We start from the raw sequence: 22,675 nt of genomic DNA, 5'->3' as shown, positions 1-22,675 counted from the left end.
TTATTACTGCCCTTAGGCACACATAAGTGCCGACATGAAGTGACAATATCTTCATCCCCTAATGATCCACCCAACCACAATTCCCTCACCCCCTAAGACAAGACAGCATGAAACTCTCCCTGACAACCACCCCTCTCCTCATGAGATACAATCCCCTTCACCTCCCCAAACGGCAATCCCCCAGAACAACAGTTCCTTTAACTACAACCTTCAACCCCTCCCCTAAAAATTGTTTTCTTAGGCAGCCTAACTGCCAAATCTAGCCCCTAACTGCCAAATTACTGCTAGGGTTTGCACAGACCATTTTTTATCACTGGTCCTCTCCAACTAGATATCAACAACCCCAATAAGACTGGGGATTTGGATCATTTGCCAGGGTCCTTAAGATAGTTTGTTGTTACCAGAGGGGATTGCAGTGTGTGTGTGTGTGTGGGGGGGTATTCTAGGTGTATTGCAGGTAGAGTGGGAGAGCAGATGCTTTGAAGTTGGTAGAAGGATCAGCTGTCATGAGGTCACAGAGGGGATCAGTTTTCCTGTAGCAAAGTTTGGGGGAGTAATTAGAGGTGTAAACTGGTTCTCTAGCGTAGGCTATATAGGACCAGTGATTTTGAAGCGTGAGTGGTATTTGCATGGTCTCTCCCTATATGCAGCTTTTCAAAATCATTGATGCCACTGCACGTGTTGGTATACCAATTGTAGGTGCCGGTAGGCATCCTACTGCTATCTAACCAGCTAATCGGGATGCACATTAAAAAAAACAGAGGCAGGCAGCTTACATTGTAGGCATTTTCGTGAGTTTAAGGAGACACAAAGGGCCGCCTAAGGATAGGTGTGGGTGTGATTTCGCCCGGAAGTGGACTTAGGTGAGCTTAGATGGTCCTAGGCGTCTCTCTAAGGGCTGCGATAGGTACCTGAAATGTAGACCAGCAAAATGCTGGCTTACATTTCAAATAGACATGGCCGCTGAACTGATTGCGGCAAGGGAATCTCCCAGCTGTGATCAGTGTAACAGCCGCAACAGGGAGCCTGTCCCCCCCCCTCAAAGTCGGCCGGCTAGAGGGATGCCCAGTCCATCCTGCCGGAACCCTTGAAGTCCCCCCATCCCCCAAATGTCTGCAGCAGGAAGAGTGGCCAATTTCTCCTGCCGCCATTCCCTGAAGATCACTGGCAGGATGGGATACCCAGTCTCTCCTGCCAGAAACACTCTCCCCCTGATGATCAAGGGCAGGAGGGATGCCACTCCACTCCTACCAGAAACCCCCCTCAAAACTTGCCTCTACCCCCACCCCCGATACCCCTCAAGCCCACCCAGATCCCTCCCGTACCTTTTTCTTTTAGGTCGGCAGGATGGATGCTTACTCCCTCCAGCTAGCAGGCCCACCTTCACAGAATGGTGGGCCTTCCCTTTCCTGGTGCATCCCAGGCTGCACCGGGAAGGGGCCTAAGGCCCTTCCCATAGGAGGGGCCATAGGTGCTGGGGCCAACCGGAATCTTAGGCCTCCCAGTGCATTCAGACTCCTATTGACCAGATCCTTTAGGCCACTTCCAAGTGTGTGTTTGTTTGGTGACGGGTCAAAAGCGCGCGAGGACAAAGGCGCGCCGACAACCCAGCGCAGATAACTGAGTGCAGGACTTGATCGCGCCTAAGAAAAACCGTATCTTAAAGGGCTCTGATGGGGGTGTGTGGGGGGGAACCCCCCCACACACTCTACTTAATAGGGATTGCGCTGCCTCACGCTGCCATGTTGGGGGTGTGGGGGGTGTAACCCCCCACATTATACTGAAAACTTAACTTTTGCCCTAAAAACAGGGAAAAAGTTAAGTTTCCAGTATAATGAGGGGGGTTACATCCCCCCAAACCCCCCACCAACACCCCCCTTCGGAGCCCTTTAAAATACATTTTTTCTTCGGCGTGATCAGTTGTCAGCGCTCGGTTGTCAGCGGTTGTCAGCGTGCCTTTGTCCTCACGTGCTTTAGCTGTGAACCGTTTGTTTTATATATATTGTCCTCTATGTATTTTAAAACTTATAAATACAATATGATAAGAAAAAGTCAGTATCATAAAAGGGGCTAAAACATTGCTGAATGTTCTGTTGCAATATCCAAAACAAAGGAAAACTGCAGAAACCCGTATAATGATGTAGGCTAAGTTTATTGATCAAAAGCGATTAAAAACAACACCTTAAAATCAAGGGACCCAACACGGTCTGTGTTTCGGAAAACACACCTTCATCAGGGGTCCTGACAAATCAAAGGATAAGAAAAATACATGTCCTTTGATTTGTCAGGACCCCTGATGAAGGTGTGTTTTCTGAAACACAGACCGTGTTGGGTGCCTTGATTTTAAGGTGTTGTTTTTAACCGCTTTTGATCAATAAACTTAGCCTACATCATTGTACGGGTTTCTGCAGTTTTCCTTTGTTTTGCTTCCGTACCCTCTACTGCAGAATCTGTTGGTTCTCTTCCCTTGTGTTCTCTGTTGCAATATCCTACATTTACTTTGCACTTTTACATTTCATACCTTGATATAGCAAATCTTTTGGGGGCAGATTTTTTAAAATGTTGAACATGCTTAGATCCTTCAAGATAATTCTTCCCTGGTATTAAAACAATTACTATTCATAAAATAGCAATCTTCAGTTTACTGTTCTATATTGAAACTATCAGCATACTTGTTTTACTCTTCCCCATTGCCCCCTTGTCTTCATTCAAGTTTTTCCCCCTTCAAAATTAAGACATTTTATAATTTATTTTTTTTATTTTTGAAAATAAAAGTTATCTTTTCAAAGCATTCAGTTCCAAGGTCACTGTACAATTTGATAATTTGGAAATGGATGCTTTTATGGTTAATGCCGTTGTAGTTATGTTCCCTTTCTCTCATAATTCTGAATGTCATTCTTTGGAATGTTTTCTCTCTTCTCTGATTCCTTTCCAGCTACCGCATTTAAAGTCTGATCACGAACATCTAGTGCTCCAAAGGCCATCCACCTTTTTCTGGTGCAATAGTGAGACTTCAGGTCCCTGTTTAGATGTCTGTTCCATAACACTTACACCTATGAACTCTCCTGATTCCAGACTGTCATCTGGGATACTAACACCACCACCACCTCCAAAAAATGGTTTTCCAAAGCCACTCAATGAATACAGCATCCCAAGGCCTCGTGTAATCCAGTTTTGTTCTAATGCTTTCTGTTGTGTGTTTATTAAAGTGTGCATTTTGTGTAGTGGTTAATACAAATTTGCAATATTGATTTATAGAAGAGATTTTACATTTTCTATTTACTTTTGATTTCATCGTAAATATTAAAACTCTTCATTGAACAAAATTTGAGCCATTTACCTGGCCATATCTTCTTATTGTATTGATCAGAATAACTTGGACAGATCAATTCATTTTTGAGATTTTATGATGAGCAGCCATAGAAACTCTTTTAAATGAGCCCAGAATAGTAATCATCCAGCCTACAAATATGTGTACTTATGTTTCTTATATTTGTTCTTTCTTTGCATACATATATTGTATGTAAGTAGTGTTTATTGTACAAATTAGGTATTCAGGACTTGATTTTATATATAGTGCCCAAAAAATTGCGCTTACCATGATTCTACAAGTTATGTGTACCTTTTATAGAATCATGCTATACACCAGTGTGTCATATAACTTTTATGTGGACCCATTTAGGCCAGCTAAAGCTAAGCTTAAATGCTTGCACCTAAGTTGTGTATCAACTGGTGGTATTCAATAACAATGTGCGAAACTTTTAGGAGTGCCCTTGATCTTTCCAAGTTGTGCACGAACTTTACATTAGTGCCAATTAGCGTCAATTGCAAGGTATTAATTGCCAATTATTGGCACTGATTAGGCTAAGTTGTGTACACAAATTGGCTATGCCCACCGATTTGTGCACACAACTTAAGGCGCTGTGTACAGAATTAAAGGGTCACTACAGAAACCTATAATTTGGAGGTGTGATTTTGACACACACTTTTCTCTAGTTTGGTTTTTTATTTTATCATGTTGGATGTAAAACCTCTGTATAAAATAAACATTGCAAAAGTATGCATGATTCCCATACTAAATAAAAAATGCTTGTCGTCTTTTGAATTTCTTTTTTTTTTCCCCCATTATATAAATAATATAAGATTGGCAAACAGTTTTACATATGGTATTGATTTTATGTATTTTCCATGTTGTTCATCCAGATCTTAATTTATCAAGCCTTTTTCTTTTAAACTCATCCAATAGCTATTTTTGCTGCAGTTAGGAAAGATGAATAATCCTTCAAAATTATTTATTATATCCATACTTAACAATTACAATTACTAAGATGTGTTACCACATTAGTATGTACCAGTGCCATTAAGGCACATTACCAATGCCATTAGGGCACATCATTTTACCACAGGTCTTATTTTATAGCATGGAACCTAGTCACTAATAATGTGTGTTCATGGTATTACCAGTTCCCCAAGCAGTGTCATACATTTTGGAATTTCTGAACAGACTTAACATTGTTTTTCTCTCACTATATACTCCCAGGCATCATCTGAGATCAAATCAGCCTATTAACAGATCTTGCTTAATTGTTCTAATAAGGTCAAGACCCTTTATTAAACACAAATATTTTCCTTTCAAATGAATTAGCAATATATCCGGAAACTTATGTTGGCTTTTACTAAATTGCAGAAAAACGTCTTACTGTGGGTCAGCAAGGTAGATGCTCAGACACTCATAGGAATTGAATGAGTGTCAGAACGTTTACCTCAGCAGCCCGCAGTAAAAAGCTCTACTGCATTTTAGTAAAAGGAGCCCTTAATTTGAAGTAGATAACAAATGGTCCCAAAAGATTTTTATGTTGAGTGAGCAGACTCAGATCTCAACTGAAGCCAGGTGAAAATGAATCCCAAAGTCAAGACTTGTTTTCTAGCACTGAAATCTGTAGGAATGACCACACATCTAAACATTCATCTCCTGGGGGCCTTGATGCTGAAAAGGTAGCTAACAAAAAATAAGTTTTGCAAACTACCCAATCTATAAGTAGCACATACACGTTTTGAACCTGTTCAAATGCCAGTGGATCCCACAGGTACCAGACACTTCTTGATTCCTGCAAAATTCAAATTTAGTTAATAGGGATATTTAAGCGTGCACCAGCACTCAACTCTATATAGTCTCACGCAGGTAGCTTCCTATTTCTTTGTATTAGACGTACAAATATGCAACAGATCTTTTCTCCCCACCAGTCATCATCCTTTGTCAAGCCTGTGAACCCCAAGTATTACTTGATCAAACCACTAACTCGGGGACTGAGACAAGATGGCAGATTTATATGCTGCTTGGAGAAGTTACGCTGGTTGAATTTCACTGTTCCTGTAAATGTTTACCTAAGAATGTCCCCCAATGAGGAAAGGATGGATTCATACCTGTTCAGCTTCTGGTTTAGGACTTACCTCTTCCCAGCTCACAATTGTCTGTTATGCAGCATGGAAGAAGATTGTAGGGGGATCATATTTTTCCTGTTCTGTGAATGAGAAAGATTCAAGGGATTTAGGAGACCAGCTTTCACTCGCATCCCACCAGCATTCTACTAGCAACTATGGCTAAAGTGGCACCCGGAGATTATATCTTTAGTGCAAACCATAGGTTTGGGAATAGGACTCACAATCTCTGGCAGTTGATCAATGTTCATTTTTTAAGGAGCTCCACCTTTAGTTGTGATAATATCAGAAGGCCAACAGGACACCAGGGTGGAGTCTACCACTTTGGGAGCAAGTGATTCATCTCTTTCACTGTCAGTTAAGCCCTCAGTAGTCACTCTTGCCTCAGTCTGGACTGTCTTGGTAAGACTTGATTCTTTTCTACTTCAGTGTTCTAAAGAAATTAAGATATCATTTGAATCTCAAAATAAAATACAGCAGCCTGAGATACGACTAGATGTCTTGCAAGAGAAAATAGCAGTGATGGGATCTGATTTAAAAGAAGTGGAAGTAAAAATGGTTTGTTAAATTGAACTTCGTTGGCTGAATTTGGTTAAAGATAAAATCTAGAATGGATTAGAAGAGCTGGAAAATTGCAATTGACTTCTCATCCTTAGCTTATTGAACTGAGCCGATATGTTCTCTAAAACTCTTTTTTGCTCCTGAAGACCTGAGAACACTTGTTTTCACTCTGATTGTGCACCATATAGATTGCTCTAATTCTTTTTTTATTTTGGGTTGAACCAGATATTCATTTATAAATTGCACCTCCTACAAAACTCAGCCACCAGACTACTAATAGGTACCAGTAGATCTGATCATATTACCCCTGCATTAAAAAAAAATCCTCCACTGACTACAAAGAGCATTTGGATACTCTTTAAAATCCCACCCCCTCTTACTAAAGCGTGCTAGCCGATTTAGTGTGTGCTAAACACTAATGTGTCCATAGACGCATTTAGCGTGTACAAAAACGGCTAGCGCACCTTAGTAAAAGAACCCCCTTGTTAATACATAAATGGCTTCATAATGGTATTCTAATGTATCTTTTTGATTTACTCATTCCCTATCACACACCTTAACCAGCAAGCTCCCAAAATATCATCAAACTGACTATTTTGCCACCCTCTAGCCATTGTCTAGACGTGGCTAGAAATAGTTTTTCATTTTATAGCCCTTTAAAACAGAACTTACCCCCCCCCCCACACACACACACACACTGATTAAGACCCAAATCATGCCTGATTTAAGGAGGCTTTAAAACACATTTATTCTCCCTGGCCTTTGGAGACGTAGGAGATCACAGCTTTGGGGAATCGGGAACAGTCACTACTAGCACTATTACTCTTTTTCTTCTCTATCTATTGATGGATTGTAATTCTTTTCTTTCCATTTTTCAGTACTTTATTATAAAATGCCTTGGCTGCATTGTTGCCTGAAGTTAATAGACTATTTAAAAAAAAAAAAAAAACACCAAAATAAATTAAATGAAATCAACCAGTGAGCAAAACCAATGTTTCAGCAGCACAAAAATGTACTGTATAGTAATAAAGTTTTTAATACTGTTTAAAGATAAAGGAAAAATGGAATGATCAAGTTATCACCTAGGTCAGGGGTAGGCAATTCCGGTCCTCGAGAGCCAGAGCCTGGTCAGGTTTTCAAGATATCCACAATAAATATGCATAAGATAGATTTGCATCTCAAGGAGGCAGTGCATACAAATCCATCTCATACATATTCATTGTGGATATCCCAAAAACTGACCTGGCTCCGGCTCTCAAGGACCGGAATTGCCTACCCCTGACCTACGTCATCCCATCCTGCAGTAATTATCCCCTTTATGCATAGAAAGAATGTGGTACCTGATGAAATGTACTTATAACAGACATTTCAAGAACCACTAAAATATTCATTGGTTTCATCATATGCGCACTAATGTGAAAGATCTTCATTTATAAATTGATTTGGTTGTACCTAGCTACCACATCTAGCATCAAAAAATAATAGTCAGAGAACCTCCAAATACCAAGATGGTGCAAGTGCTTTTTTACCCAGCCAGTCAATGAAGGAGCTATAACAGAGCCTCGGGTGAACTTGGCAGTAATGTGGACTCATTTACTGAGCTAAGCAAACATTTACCCCCTCTTTTACTAAGGCGTGCTAACCGATTTAGCGCATGCAAACTGATTTAGCATATTCTAACGATTAGCACGCGCTAAATGCTAATATGTCCATAGAATATAATGGGCATGTTAGCATTTAGCATGCACTAATCGTTAGCACACGCTAAATCAGTGTATGAACGCTAAATTGGTTAGCGTGTCTTAGTAAAAGGACCCCTTAGTTCTGGCATGATGTATTGAATTCAGCTCCTAGTGGTAGGATCATCAACAAGAACCTAGCCTTTTAAAATCACATCAGCTGTGAGGCTTGCTGCTGAAGGGACACACACATTCCAATCTGCATAATAAATTAGACTAGGGCAGAATCTTTTCCAGTCTTTTTCAATGGGACAATGGAAACTACCACAGAGCACCATATACTACTCTTTGAGAATGCTATCAATTCCTAATTCCTAATTCTGCTTCTCCAACCCTAAATGCCATGTCTGTCTGACCAAGATAGATTGTAAGCTCTTCTGAGCAGGGACAGTCTACAAATGTCATAATGTACAGCGCTGTGTACGCCTTTCAGCGCTATATAAGGAATTGTGGAAAGGAAATGGACATGGACCAAGGAGAGAAAATATAAAACATTGGTGAGGATTTTAATAGTGTGGAATGTGGATGAGGGTAATTGCTAAAATTGTTAGATTGTGAAAGAGTGACCAATGCAGTGACAATATTGTCAAAATATATATAATTTTCTATATTTTCTCTCCTTGGTCCATGTCCATTTCCTTAACAGTTTTTTTTATGCTGACACCTTTAGGCATTCATTACTTGTCATTTTTCTCCACATATTTCACTTATCACTGGTGGTGTTAGATTCCCAGCCACCTTATTTTACAATTTTCCTCTCGATTACTCAATAGGACCCCTGAGGAAGGAGTGTTTCTTCGAAACACGGACCATGTTGGGTCCGTAATCCATGTATTTGAGAGACATCTTTATGATTTATGATTTTCTATAGATTTTTAATAAAGATTCCTGTACCCTGTACATTCCAATCTGCAGTCTTTTTCTTCTTTTTGGTGTCTACCTTTCACTGCAGACCCGTCGGATTTTTCTTTGTTTTGCTAATTTATTATGTTTCCTTATTTTATGTATTTAATCTTGTGGCTATTTATTACTTACCTTCACAGAGTGAAGCACAAAGCTAGGATCGAAATCAAAACAGTAAAGTCAATTTAAAAAAAGACCATAGAAATAAAAAAAAATTTCTACCAAATATTGATCTCTCAGCAGTCAGTGTTTTTTAGAAAGATATTTATTGACAGTATCTGGAGAGTGGGTACTGCAAAAAGACTAGCCTCAGCATTCTACGGTTAGTGAGCGGAGTGGGGGGTTGTCATAAATTTGATATATCACCTTTCTGTGGTACTGACTCTGTCCCGAGTGGGCTCACAATCGAATGCCGTTGATAATATCCCTTTCATGGTCACTTACCTAAGGAGGATCCACTTCTACAAAAATAAGCACCTTCAAATTCTGAACCCTTTAATTTTTCATCTTCTATGAAAGTTCCTAGGTAGATCACAAAACAGCATAAGCGTGATAACAACACTAGTCGTCAAAAAACAAAACATGTAGACAAAACAGCTTACAGAACAAATTAAACAGAAAATACAGCTATGTCTGAGAAACTGTGTCGTGAAAACAGTTCACTCATAGTATTACAGAAAGGTAGGAGTAAAGGAAATTCATATTATCCCAGATGATTGGGCTATAGCTAGTGTCCTTTTACTGAGCCTGTAGTGGGTCTTTGAATAATGTTACTGACCCCCTCTTTTACAAAGGTGCACTAAGCTTTTTAGCGCGCGCTAACGTGTCCATGTTATCCTATGGATGCGTTAGCAGTTAGCGTACACATTGATTTAGCGTGCACTAAATCCGCACTAAAACACTTAGCACGCCTTTGTAAAAGAGGGCCCAAGTGGCATTAATAATTTACAATTCAAAACATTTTTCCATCATTGCTTTTTGTAGATATTTAATTGTATTAACACGGTTTGCTTAGTTTTCATTGACACGTTTTCTTTTTTATGCATTGTAACTCTCTGAGCATGAGGAGAATGCTGAGTGTTGTGATTTATTTGTGGTATAACCTTAACATTTATTATTCTTTTTGCAGGCAAATAGCTTGACCCCTAAATCGCCTTCCACTGATATCTTTGATATGGTTCCATTTTCTCCTGTATCCCCTCCACTGTCATCTCCCACATGCATCCCATCGCCTCCAGTACCCCCAAGATCTTCGGAGATCAGTAAGTTATGTAGCATTCAGTCTATTTACTTACATTAAGTTCATGTATATCAGCTTTAAAAATAAAATATCTTACAAACTAGAATTGTTCTACACTTAGATGTGCAATTTTGAAAGGAAGTTAGAATAGAAGTGTCCAGCTCATAACATCCAAAAGAGACATCCATCTTGCATGTATTTTCCAACATAACGTATGTCAGGATTTCTTGTTCAAAAAATGTGTGAGATTAACACCCATGTGCTGAGGAAATCTAAAATGAGCAACCATTTTACATATTTGGAACATCAAGCATCACTGCAGAGCAGAGGGTCAGTTTACTGGTTAGTGCAGGGGACTGTACACCAAGGGATCCATGTTCAAATCCATTATACTTTTACCTCCCCCCTTCTTTTTTTTTTTTACTAAACTACGATAGAGGCTACTACTGTGGCCCAGAGTGCTAAATGCTCCAATGCTGCTCCGATGCTCTTAGAGTCCTATGAATGTCATAGCAGCATTGGAGCATTTAGCACCCCGGGCTGTGGTAGAAACCTCTATCAAGGCTTAGTAAAAGAGAGCCTTAGTAGCTTTTCTCTTGGCCGACTCCATCCTATTTATAAATTTTTAAAGGTGCAGTCCCCAGAGTTGTACAGAGTGTTCTAAATGAGGTCTCATCAGTGTCTTATACAGGGATATCAAAGCTCCTTTTTCTTACTGGCCATTCCTCTCCCTATGCACTCAAGCATTCTTCTAGCTTTCGTGTCACCTTTTCGACCTGTTTGGCCAGCTTAAGTTCATCACATACAATCACACCAAAGTCCTCCTCTTTCATGAACAAAAGAAAGGTTTGGACAAGTTCCTGGGTTTGGACAAGTTCCTGAAGGAAAAGTCCATAGTCTGTTATTGAGAAAAACATGGGGGAAGCCATTGCTTTCCCTGTATCGGTAGTATGGAATATTGCTACTCCTGTAGTTCCCCACTTCTTCCTTATTTCCACTTTTGTGTAGAGGGACCACTTCCGCCCTTCTCCAGTCCTCCGATATCACTCCCAACTCTTAAAAAGCATTGAAAAGTTCAGCCAGCGGAGCCACTAGACCTTCCCTAAATTCCTTCAGTACTCTCAGATGTATACCATCTGGCCCCATCGCTTTGTCCACCTTTAGTTTCACTAGCTCCTCATGAACACAATTCTTTGAAAATCAGGGTGTGTTACACCTCCAGCCCTATTTGTGTTTGTCTTCTGTGGTCCTGCTCTTGGCACTTCAACTGTGAACACAGAACAGAAGTATTTGTTAAGCAATTCAACCATATCTTTATCAGCGTCTACATATTTCTCCCCTTGATTTTCTGTTAAGTGCCACTAAAAATGACTGGTTAACCACCGGTAAGTGAGCTAACTGGTTGGTGGTTAACTCACTTTGAATATCAGCTGGTGTGTGTCTTTCTTTCTTTCTCTCTCTTTCCTTGGCTGCTTTCTGTCTGTTTCTCTCTTTGCTTGGCTGTCCACCACCACTCCTTTCCTGCTCCCCCTGTCCAGCAGTAGCCCTTCTCCCTTCCTTTTACCTCCCCCCGTGTCCAGCAGCACCCCTTCCCTGCTCCCTCTGTCCAACAGCAGCTCTTCTCCCTTCGTTTTACCTCCCCTCTGTCCAGCAGCAGGCCTTCTCCCTTCCTTTTACCTCCCCCCCCCCCCGTCTAGCAGTACCTCTTCCCTGCTCTCCCTGTCCAACAGTAGGCCTCCCTTCCTGTTACTTCCCCCCCCCCCTGTCCAGCAGCACCTCTTCCTTGCTCCCCCTGTCCAGCAGTAGGCCTCTCTTCCTGTTACCTCCTCCCCATCCAGCAGCACCCCTTACCTGCTCCCCCTGTCCAGCATCCGGCTTCCTGTTCTGTTCGCGTCTGCCCTCCTCTTCAAAGCAGCCTGCTGAGGTTCACGGACGGCTGTAGCAAACCTCGCAGCCGCTCTGCACGTCGGTAGCACATTCCCTCTGACGCGATCCCATGCATCAGAGGGAATGTGCTACCGAGATGCAGAACAGCCTGCGAGGTTCGCTACAGCCGTCCGCGAACCTCAGCAGGTTGCTTTAAAGAGGAGCAGTGGCAGCGGTTTGTGAGTGAGGGCGGTCGGGAGGGGGGAGTCGCTGGCCTGTTCTTGCCTCCGTGTTTGAAAATGGAATTCGGCACGGACCCAGAGACCATGGTGGCAGGGATCATACCTTCCCAAGTGCGCATGCGCGCTTAGGGTTTTATTTTAAAGGATAGTTGTGTCCCATCTACCCAACAAAGACTTTAGAAGCAAAATAAAAAATATTAAAAAATCATTCTGGCCACATTTTTGCTAATAGCTTTTCTTTGTTGGGGCTGCTGGAATAATTAAAGCAAAACTATACAAGTACTTTATATAATACAGTATTTTATCCATGTGCAGGGTAGGAATAGATGACTGTAACAAAGCCTTAAATCAGTGATGGGATGAAGGATGTCAGATCGCTTAGTTTATTTGGTGCGTTTTATGTTTTTAGATTTGTATGTTTGGTCTGTACAACACTTAGAAGGTGGTATGGTATTGAAATATTTTAATAAATAAATAGCCAAGAGGTTAGAGAGGAAAGTTACCAACCAGGGAAGCAAATATTCATATCCCTCTTCTCCCACTGAGATATTCTTTGTGATCTTCATTAGAGAAATAATCTGTATAACTAAATATAACCCACCTTGTGGAAAGTGTGGCATAGTGGTTAAAGCTACAGCCTCAGCACCCTGAGGTTGTGGTTCAAACCCACGCTGCTCCTTGTGACCCTGGGCAAGTCACTTAATCCCCTCAGTGCCCCAGGTACATTAGATAGATTGTGAGCCCACCAGGACAGACAGGGAAAATGCTTGAGTACCCTGGGAGAACGGTATAGGATACTGAATAAATAATAAATAAATTTAGAAAAGGCAAGTAGCAAATCTAAAATCTTGTCCAGAAATACAAAAGTCCAATTTTGATTGACACTGTTTTATCACAGAAGGGAGCCTATTTTGTCTGTTTATATAAAGACATATTGGCACCTATGCATCTTTATAAAATTATATCACAGAAGCTGCAAAAATAACAGCTACTGTATAACATAGAAACATAGAAATAGACGGCAGATAAGGGCCACGGCCCATCTAATCTGCCCACCCTAATGACCCTCCCCTACCTTTGCCTAGTGAATAGAGCCCACGTGTCGATCCCATTTGGCCTTAAAATCAGGCATGCTGCTGGCCTCAATCACCTGCAGTGGAAGACTATTCCAGCGATCAACCACCCTTTCAGTGAAAAAGAACTTCCTGGTGTCACCTCGTAGTTTCCCGCCTCTGATTTTCCACGGATGCCCTCTTGTTGCCGTGGGTCCCTTGAAAAAGAAGATATCTTCTTCCGCTTCGATGCGGCCCGTGAGATACTTGAACGTCTCGATCATGTCCCCCCTCACTCTGCGCTCCTCACGCGAGTATAGCTGCAGTTTGTCTAACCTTTCTTCGTACGGGAGATCTTTGAGTCCCGAGACCATCCAGGTGGCCATTCTCTGAACCGACTCCAATCTCAGCACATCTTTGCGATAATGTGGTCTCCAGAATTGCACACAGTATTCCAGGTGGGGCCTCACCATGGATCTATACAATGGCATAATGACTTCCGGCTTACGGCTGACGAAACCCCTGCGTATGCAACCTAGGATCTGTCTTGCCTTGGATGAGGCCTGCTCTACCTGGCTGGCAGCCTTCATGTCCTCACTGACGATCACCCCCAAGTCCCGTTCTGCTACCGTTCTTGTTAGGATCTCACCATTAAGAGTATAAGTCTTGTATGGATTATGGTTACCTAGGTGCATGACTTTGCATTTTTTGGCATTGAAGCTGAGTTGCCAGGTCCTAGACCAGCGCTCCAGTAGGAGTAGGTCGTGCATCATGTTGTCGGGCATTGAATCTTCGTCCGTTGTGCATTTTCCCACTACATTACTTAGTTTGGCGTCATCGGCGAATAATGCTATTTTACCTCGAAGCCCTTCTGCCAAGTCTCTTATAAAGATGTTGAATAGGGTCGGTCCCAAGACCAAACTCTGTGGCACTCCACTAATCACCTCCGTCATTTCTGAGGGGGTGCCGTTCACCACTACCCTTTGAAGCCTACCACCAAGCCAGTTCCTAACCCATTTCGTCAATGTGTCACCTAATCCTATAGAACTCATCTTGTTCAGCAACCTGCAGTGTGGTACGCTATCGAATGCTTTGCTAAAGTCCAGGTACACGATGTCCAGGGACTCCCCAACATCCAGCTTCCCCGTCACCCAGTCAAAGAAGCTGATCAGGTTGGATTGACATGATCTCCCCTTAGTAAATCCATGTTGACGGGGGTCCCGTAGATTTTCCTCATCCAGGATCTTATCCAATTGTCGTTTGATCAGAGTTTCCATAAGTTTGCTCACTATAGATGTTAGACTCACTGGTCTGTAGTTTGCTGTCTCCATCTTTGAGCCTTTCTTGTGGAATGGAATGACGTTAGCCATCCTCCAGTCCAACGGGACGCTTCCTGTACTAAGGGAGAGGTTGAAGAGTGCCGACAGTGGCTCTGCCGAGACATCACTCAACTCCCTAAGCACCCTGGGGTGTAGGTTGTCAGGCCCCATTGCCTTGTTAATCTTGAGTTTTGACAGCTCATCGTAGACACTGCTGGGCGTGAATTCGAAGTTACTAAATGGGTCAACTGAGTCAGCCCTTGTCTGTAGTTGAGGGCCAAGCCCCGGCGCTTCACGGGTGAAGACTGAGCTGAAGTATTCATTTAATAGCTGGGCTTTTTCGGAATCCTTTTCCACATAGTCTCCGTTTGGTTTCCTAAGACGTACAATCCCGACAGAGTTTTTACTTCTATCACTGATATACCTGAAGAAGGATTTATCTCTCTTCTGGATGTTCTTTGCCAGAGACTCCTCCATGTGGAATTTAGCCTCCCTGACTGCTGTTTTGACTGCTTTAGACTTGGTCAGGTAGTCTGCTCTAGAGTCCTGTTTCCCCGATTGTTTGTAAGAGATGAATGCTTTTTTCTTTTCCTTGATGAGGTCCGAGATCTCCGCAGTGAACCATTGCGGCTTGTTATTTCTTCGCCGCTTACTTACTAATTTAACATAGCGGTTTGTCGCTTCTTGTATGGTGGCTTTCAAAGTCGACCACATTTCTTCCACGCTATCGGTTTTTGCTTGGCTTTGTAGCGCCTGGTGAACAAAGGAACCCATGTCTTGGAAGTTTGTGTCCTTGAATTTGAGGACCTTGGTCAGCGTGTTAGATTTAGTGAAACCTTTCCTAAGATTGAACCATACCATGTTGTGGTCACTGGAGGCCAATGTGTCGCCCACCGAGACCTCTGTGACACTTTCTCCATTGGTAAGTAATAGGTCCAGTATTGCCTGATTCCTTTTTGGGTCCAACACCAGTTGCTTCAGACCAGCTCCCTTCATAGAGTTTAATAGCCTCCTGTTGCTGCCAGAATCGGAGGTTAGTGTATCCCAATCCACATCAGGCATGTTGAAGTCACCTAACAATACTGTGTCCCCACGCAAGGTGATATTCTCTATATCTCCAATCAATTCCATATCCAGGTCATCCTGTTGTCTTGGGGGTCTGTAAATAACGCCGAGATACAGGCATTTGTCCTTCCCTCTGGCCAAATTAACCCAAAGGGATTCCCCAGTGTATTGGACATCTGTGATCCTTGTGACCTTAATGTCATCCTTTGTATATAATGCTACACCTCCTCCCAATCTGCCTTCTCTGTCCCGGCGAAGCAAGTTGTAACCCGGTATGACCATGTCCCACCCATGGGAGTCTGTGAGCCAGGTCTCAGATATCGCCACCACATCCAGGTCGGCATTCCTTATTTCTGTTTCCAACTCCAGGATCTTGTTTCCCAAACTGTGTGCGTTGACGTACATAGCCCTCCATGTTGTATTTTTGTTACATATCAGTGGGGATATACCTGCTTGAGCTACTTGAACACCTACAGCATAATTTGCGTTATATATGTTCCCCCCAGACCCAGCAATATTTGCATTGTATATGTTCCCCCTGGACCTAGAACTACAATGTGTATTCCCCACAGACCCAGATCTACAATGTGTATTCCCTGAAGACTCAGAATTACAATGTGTACTCTCCCTAGACCTGGAATTACAATGTGGCCCATACTTATGATGTGAACCTACCCCCGACTCGAAGGTGTGTGTACTCACCCCTGACCCAGACTTTCGGTGACTACTTGCCACATCCTCAAAAGAGTATTTGCAGTTTAGTTCGTCAGGTATGTTGTTTGTGTCTGTACCCTCCCCCGACTTACCTAGTTTAAAGCCCTGTGAAGTAGGCGGGCTAGACGGTGTCCAAGGACATTCTTCCCTCTTCTGGTCAGGTGTAGGCCGTCGTGTCCATGTAGTCCGTGCAAAGCTTCCCCATGGTGCAGGAACCCGAAGTTCATCTCCTTGCACCATCCTCGCAGCCAGTCGTTTGCCCTCTGTATTCGATCATCTCTGGCTCTGCCCTTGCCCCTCACAGGGAGAATCGAGGAGAAGACCACCTGCGCATTCATCCTCCTCAGCTTCTCACCCAGGGCTCTGAAGTCCTCAGGTATGCTGTTCGTGGTGCTCCTGGCGGTGTCGTTAGTTCCGACGTGGATTAGAATCATGGGGAAGTGATCACGGGGCTTGATGAGTCTGTCAAGGCAAGCGGTTACATCCCGGATCCTGGCCCCTGGCAAACAGCAGACCTCTCTTGATTGTAGGTCTGATCTGCAAATGAAGCATATATGTTATACTTGAACATTAGTATATATAAAGACCATGCTTATCTTGTGACTTTACACGTGCTCCACCCAAAATCTGCCTCAGAACATGTATTCACCTGAGCCAAGTAAAAATACAGTAGACTCTCTGTTAACCAGAACTCAAGCAACCAGAAAAAAAAGAAGAAGAAATACTGTAATATATTAAATGAAAATAAAATCAATTTCTGGTGGACATTTAAGTGTAAACTTAGCACACCACACCTGAGTAAACCCACGCTTTGCCTACCACATTCTGCTAGTTTGTCCGTAACAGTTTATGGTATGGCATAGTACGGGGTATAGTATTAATTAGGCCTATTTTTAATAGTAACTCTCAAGCAACCAGAAATTACATTTATCTGGCATCTACCAATCCCCATGAGTGTCGGTTAACTGAGAGTCTACTGTATATATGTTCTTTTATCACATGTACTTGTACACAGAGGTATTTGTAATAAGTGGCATTTTATAGCATTGGCATGTGACAAAATCTGTATAGATGGCAATTCTAGAACTTCTAGGTGTCCCAACGCTGTGTGAGAAGCACCTGTTCTAGAACGGCATTGGGGATTCCATTTTAGAATGCTAGTGTAAAACTGTATTGATGCGCCTAAATGTAGGTGCAACCAGTTTTGCCAGGTCTATGGCAGGTGCATCCTGTGTAAATTAGCAGTATTTTGTAAGTTACCTGCGTGAGTTATTGCCATTCCCATGCTCCTCCCTTGCACACCCACGTATATGCCCCTTGCTGTTAGGCACTATAACATTTACATCATTTATGGCACTTAATGGGAAATCCATTGAGCTGTGTTAGGGCTTAACGCACTTTAATTTGCATTAAGTTAATTAGTGTGCACTAAATTTCAAAGCCCATATACCTTTGGGCTTTTAGGCCCAGATTCACCAACAAGTCGCCTTATGTTAGGTGCCAGCAGGTTCCTAGATCACGCCTACCGCAGCCTAATGTAAGTGGTTTAAGTGGTTTAACTAGTTTTAATAACTAGTCATGTCATTAAAACCCAATTAAATCCTCGTTAAAAAAAAAAAAATAGCCTCTGGGACCAGCACCTAGGTTTCTGGTGGCTAGCGGCGCATAGTGCCCCCCAAAGCCCCGAAATGGTAATGTGTAGGGGCAGCCCCGGACTTCGGTATGGCTATGCGCCACTGGCTGCGATTCTGAAAGGACCCTAGGTGATGGAAATGTAGGCCTGTTAAACCCTGGCCTATATTTCCTGCGCCTAGGGTCCCTGCTCATCATGATTCTGGAAGCAGTGCCTGTCTGTGATGCAGGCAGCAGGCGCCCATTTTGTAGTTTAATGCCTCTTAGTGTTTAATGTGTGCCAATTCCTTTAATGCATGTTAAGGTGTATTAAATCCCAATGCTGCTTGATTAATTCCACCCCCACCCCCCTTAAACTTATAAGTGCTTATTCTACATTCATATGATGCACAGTTTTAGAATTGTCGTATAGTCCGTTCTCATTATTCACACATTCCCAGTGTGTGATTTTGCTTATCTTTGGTTGCATCCATTGTGACCTATATTTCCCATTTGCACCACTTAGTTCACATATTCACGGACCTACTCTTTATAAAACAGCTTTCCTTATTTTCACTTCGCAGTTTGGCGTTTGCTTCTAGATATGGCCCCTAAGCATCGAAAGAGTGAATTACAAGCATCTACTGGTATTCCAAGTGCTATTCCATGCAGGAATCTAACCCTATTTTCACAATAGGATCCCTTGTTCACTCTCCACATTTTTGAGGCACAATATGTACTGCTGGAACCTAACCTCTGTTTTACCATTGACTCAGCATATCATTATTTGTGATTTTGTGGGTTGCGAACATTTTTTTGGAACCATACTACCGCGAATAACGAGAACAGACTATAATGATTAATGTTGACTACTATATTATTATGTGAAACAATGTTGCTAAATTCTGTAAGATGATGCAGCTATTTCAATTCTTATAAATTGTTATTGTCAACTACTGTTTTTTAAATTATTTCTAGAAAGGGATCTTTTTGGAGCAGAGCCTTTTGACCCTTTTAACTATGGTGCAGATGACTTCCCTCCCGATATTCAATCCAAGTTAGATGAAATGCAGGTGATTATTGTGCTGACAAGTGAATATTTATTGTTTGTAACTATTAAGAGATGCGACATCTAGAAAAATGAAGTAATAAATTGCTTGAAAAAATACATTTTTTGTTGAGAAATATATCGGTATCTATAGTATTACCACGAAGTTGTACAACTGATATAAAGTGCAAAGGTATAAGTCCTATGTTTCATAAAATTATACTCAGATTAGTTGCTTAAGATCTGATATCTAAGCTCTTTTTTTATTTTTTTTTTTTTAAAACCCCACCCTAGTATCTTAGATTTAAATCACAACTGAGATCATCAACTGTGCTGTTTGAACTATCTTGGTACCAAAACCAGCATCTCTCAGATATCCAAGAATATCTGAAGTTGTGACATAAATATCTTTTGATTATTTAGCCATAAAAATTGTAACATTGGAATCTGGCATACAGCTCTGACAATGATTTGGATGCTATTTTTAATATCTGGGTATAGTATCACATTTTTAGTCAAGGTGCCATTAGACATTTTTAAGGGCTATATAGTAACCAGCGTTAACCAGCCCAGTAGTCCCATTCCAAATATGTCATTAGCTAAGTAGGACATCGGTTTGAAGGACATGCAAATTACCTATATTCTAGACAACAAATCTCTCATTTATTATGGTTCTATTAGGAGGTTCATAAATTGACCCATGCCCCAAACCCTCTTAAATTACAAAATTGTCATCAGCAAAATATTTGGCAAAGTTTTCAAAGTCTTGACTCGCTGAATGCTTTTGGTAGATTTAGCTAAATAACATAATAACTTATGAACAAACTGAAAAGGCTCTGTAGAACTGCTTTTCTCTAATAAGTTCACCATGGAGAAAAGAAAACATCAGTATTAAACCTGCAGTGGGCAGGGTTTTTGGGAGGTTTTTAACACCAGATATTGCATGCTGACTTAGACCCAGATATTTAGCCAGCTGCGAAAGAGTGGTTGATCATTGGAATGAGCTTCCGGTGCAGGTGATCGAGGCCAACAGCGTAGCAGATTTTAACCCTTTCAGGACCATAAGGATCGTAGGCCAATTTTTGTGGTTTTGACGACATTTTTATGGTAAAAAGGGCTTGCAGATGCCAAAAAATTGATTTTTTTTGTGAAATATCATTATTTTTTTTAAAAAAAATCAAACTTCTGGCTTATGGACAGTGTGGCAAGTGAATCTTCTCGTCAATCTGGCAACGACGCTAATGAATGAATATCGGAACCAGTTTGTTTACATAAAGGCAGTATCATATGGAATCCGTACATATCAAATTTAGAACTGTAGACTATCCCAATCAAAATTTATAGGATTTTAAAGTTATGGGACAAATATGTCCCTTGGTCCTGAAAGGGTTAAGAGTAGATGGGATGTCCATGTGGGATCCCTAAGAGGATAGAGTTATGGATGGGTCATTAGGAGTGGGATCTCTAGGAGGGTAGAGTCAAGGGGCGGGTCAATGGAGTGGGCAGACTTGATGGGCTGTGGCCCTTTTCTGCTGTCATTTTCTATGTTTCTATGTAAACCCGCGCTACGCAGCTAGAACTAACACCAGCTCAACCGCTAGCGCAGCTTAGTAAAAGGAGCCCCAGGTCTTTAGCATGTCCCAGAAGTTATTCAGGTACTGCTCGTGTTCACTGTCAGTACCTTGATAGCTATCCAGGCAGATAAGGACCGCTGAACTATAAATATATATAATATGCTCATATATTTACCTAGGTACCAGCACTGAATACTGGTAGTGCCTGGATAATTTCCTGCCCCTCCCCCAGACCATACTAATCAGAGAGCGACTCGGTGCTTTGTGCTGATATTTGGTGGTGACCAGCACTGGACCCAGTTAGTGTTATTTAACTGGGTATGATCCCTTCTACATGGCCCCATGTTTTTTTCTCTCTTTTGTTGTATTCTTTAATTTTTTTTGCATGGGATAAACACTACGCTGCAGTTCATTTTACCTGGGGTTTTTTTTTTTGTTTGTTTGTTTTTTTCTTTTTCAAGTACTTTGCCAAAGGTCTAAAATCATGCATCAAACGTTAGAGTTAACCAAGTCATAAGGTTCCTACCACTTTATCATTTCACCCATCCTTTCTCACTAATTTAACACATTTATCAAAGTCAATTCTCCTTCTAATGTAGAGCTACTTTGGATCTGTCTTATCTTGAAATAAAGGGAAAAGATTAACAAGGGAAAGCATTAAAAGGTAATGGTCAGACTATGATATTGAAGAAACAGGCAGATCTTTAACCATCAGTATAACTCCACTGTAATGAAAGCAACAAATGCAAACTAAAATGTGAGCAGCTCTCTGAGTGGGATCAATAAATATCCAAGAAAAGCCCCTAATAGATAAAAACCTGTGTATTCTTAAGTTGAAGGTCTTTCTATTTTAATTTCAAAACCTTCCATCTCAAGGAATCTAGGTGAGTGCATAATTGAGTCTGCAGGAAAATCATTTGATTCTCCAACAAGTTGGAAAACGATAAACTAACATAATACTCAGTTGATCTTGACTGCCCAATTAAATAATAATCACCGTGGCCCGCTGTCCAGCTGGTACGTAGCAATTCTAACGAGAGAGGATAGTTGTAATAGATAGTTGTCACACATAAACACATGCTTAGTTCAGTCTGGGTTGGTTAATTATTAAAAATCTAGGTAGGCATCATTGTGAAAGAAGAGCCGATTCTGATTCCTGCATCTAAAGAATGGTTTAAACCAGGGGTGTCCGACCTGCGGCCTGAGGGCTGCATGCGGCCCCGTGAAGTACTTTGTGCAGCCCCGGTTGAGGGTGATGCAGTGTTTTCCTCTGCTGCCCCCGGGTGTTTACCATCTTGCTGGCTCCCTCCTCTGTCTTGCTGCAGCGTTTGTGTGGCCCCAGAAACATTTTTTTCGGCCAATGTGGCTCAAGGAAGCCAAAAGATTGGACTTCCCTGGTTTAAACTGTCTCCTTCATCCAGCGTTAGACCATATGTTTCTCCTATATTTTACCCATCAACAAGCTAGTAAAATATTTGATGATATGGAATAGACTTTTCTTTTTTTGTATTTGTAGATCTTGTGCTAGTGCTACCATTACCTGCACAAACTTAAACTAAACTAAACCTTAGGTTTGTATACCGCGCCATCTCCACAAGCGTAGAGCTCGGCACGGTTTACAGGGTTAGGTTGAAAAGGAGCTACAATGAAGGGTTATAGGAAAGGAGCTAGGAAGATAAAGAGGGACAGGGAACCAAAAAGCAGGAAGTGTTAGATTTTTGAAAAGAGCCAAGTTTTCAGGTGTTTGCAGAAGGATTGGAGGGAACTTGAAACTGAGCGGGGATGTGAGGTTATTCCAGAGTTCTGTGGTTCTAAAGGGGAGGGATGTTCCTAATTTTCAAACTTAACACAAGAGCACTTAGCACCTCCTAATTCAGAGGCAGTAATGCCCTGATTCTATAATTGAACTTAAAAATTAGGCGCTGAAGAAAGCGGCACATAGCGGATGTCAGTCTTCAGTTAGGTGCCATTTATACAATCGTGCCTAGTGGTGCATAAATTGGACTTAGGCACTGGTAGGCATCAAAACATTAGCCGCCCCCTATTTATGCCAGGGTTTTCTTGGCCTAAATACTGGCACCTAAATCCAATTTACGTGCCTTCAGAGAAAACACACCCAAAATACACCCATGATTTGTTCTTAACCATGACCTTTGTGTGGTAGGTGCCTCAGGCTAGCCACCTACCTGAAATTGGTAAGCACCTACAGATTTAGACATCTAGCTAGCAATTCATTTTAATTTGTGGCAATTATTGAGCCAATTAAGCTTGTTATCAGTGCAGCTAATTAAAAAATTATGTT

The 22,675-nt window shown here is 41.8% G+C and overlaps 1 protein-coding gene across 12 annotated transcripts in view; it reads left to right on the top strand.

Moving 5' to 3' along the window:
• The window catches only part of GULP1 (GULP PTB domain containing engulfment adaptor 1), a 282,238-nt gene that overhangs the window by 251,645 nt on the left and 7,918 nt on the right, over positions 1 to 22,675 (top strand). For 10 of the 12 annotated variants that reach the window (XM_033945466.1, XM_033945464.1, XM_033945461.1 and 7 more), the window contains 3 exons: positions 2,936 to 3,163; positions 9,772 to 9,904; positions 18,730 to 18,824. In XM_033945466.1, coding sequence (XP_033801357.1) covers positions 2,936 to 3,163; positions 9,772 to 9,904; positions 18,730 to 18,824 — 456 coding nt within the window. The remainder of the gene's footprint in view (positions 1 to 2,935; positions 3,164 to 9,771; positions 9,905 to 18,729; positions 18,825 to 22,675) is intronic. The other 2 variants (XM_033945471.1, XM_033945470.1) reach the window with 1 other exon arrangement.

Source organism: Geotrypetes seraphini, chromosome 5, assembly GCF_902459505.1.
Source record: "Geotrypetes seraphini chromosome 5, aGeoSer1.1, whole genome shotgun sequence".
NCBI classification, from domain to species: Eukaryota; Metazoa; Chordata; class Amphibia; order Gymnophiona; family Dermophiidae; genus Geotrypetes; species Geotrypetes seraphini.
The sequence above is the reverse complement of the archived record's forward strand: the minus strand, read 5'-3'. Positions and strand labels throughout refer to the sequence as shown.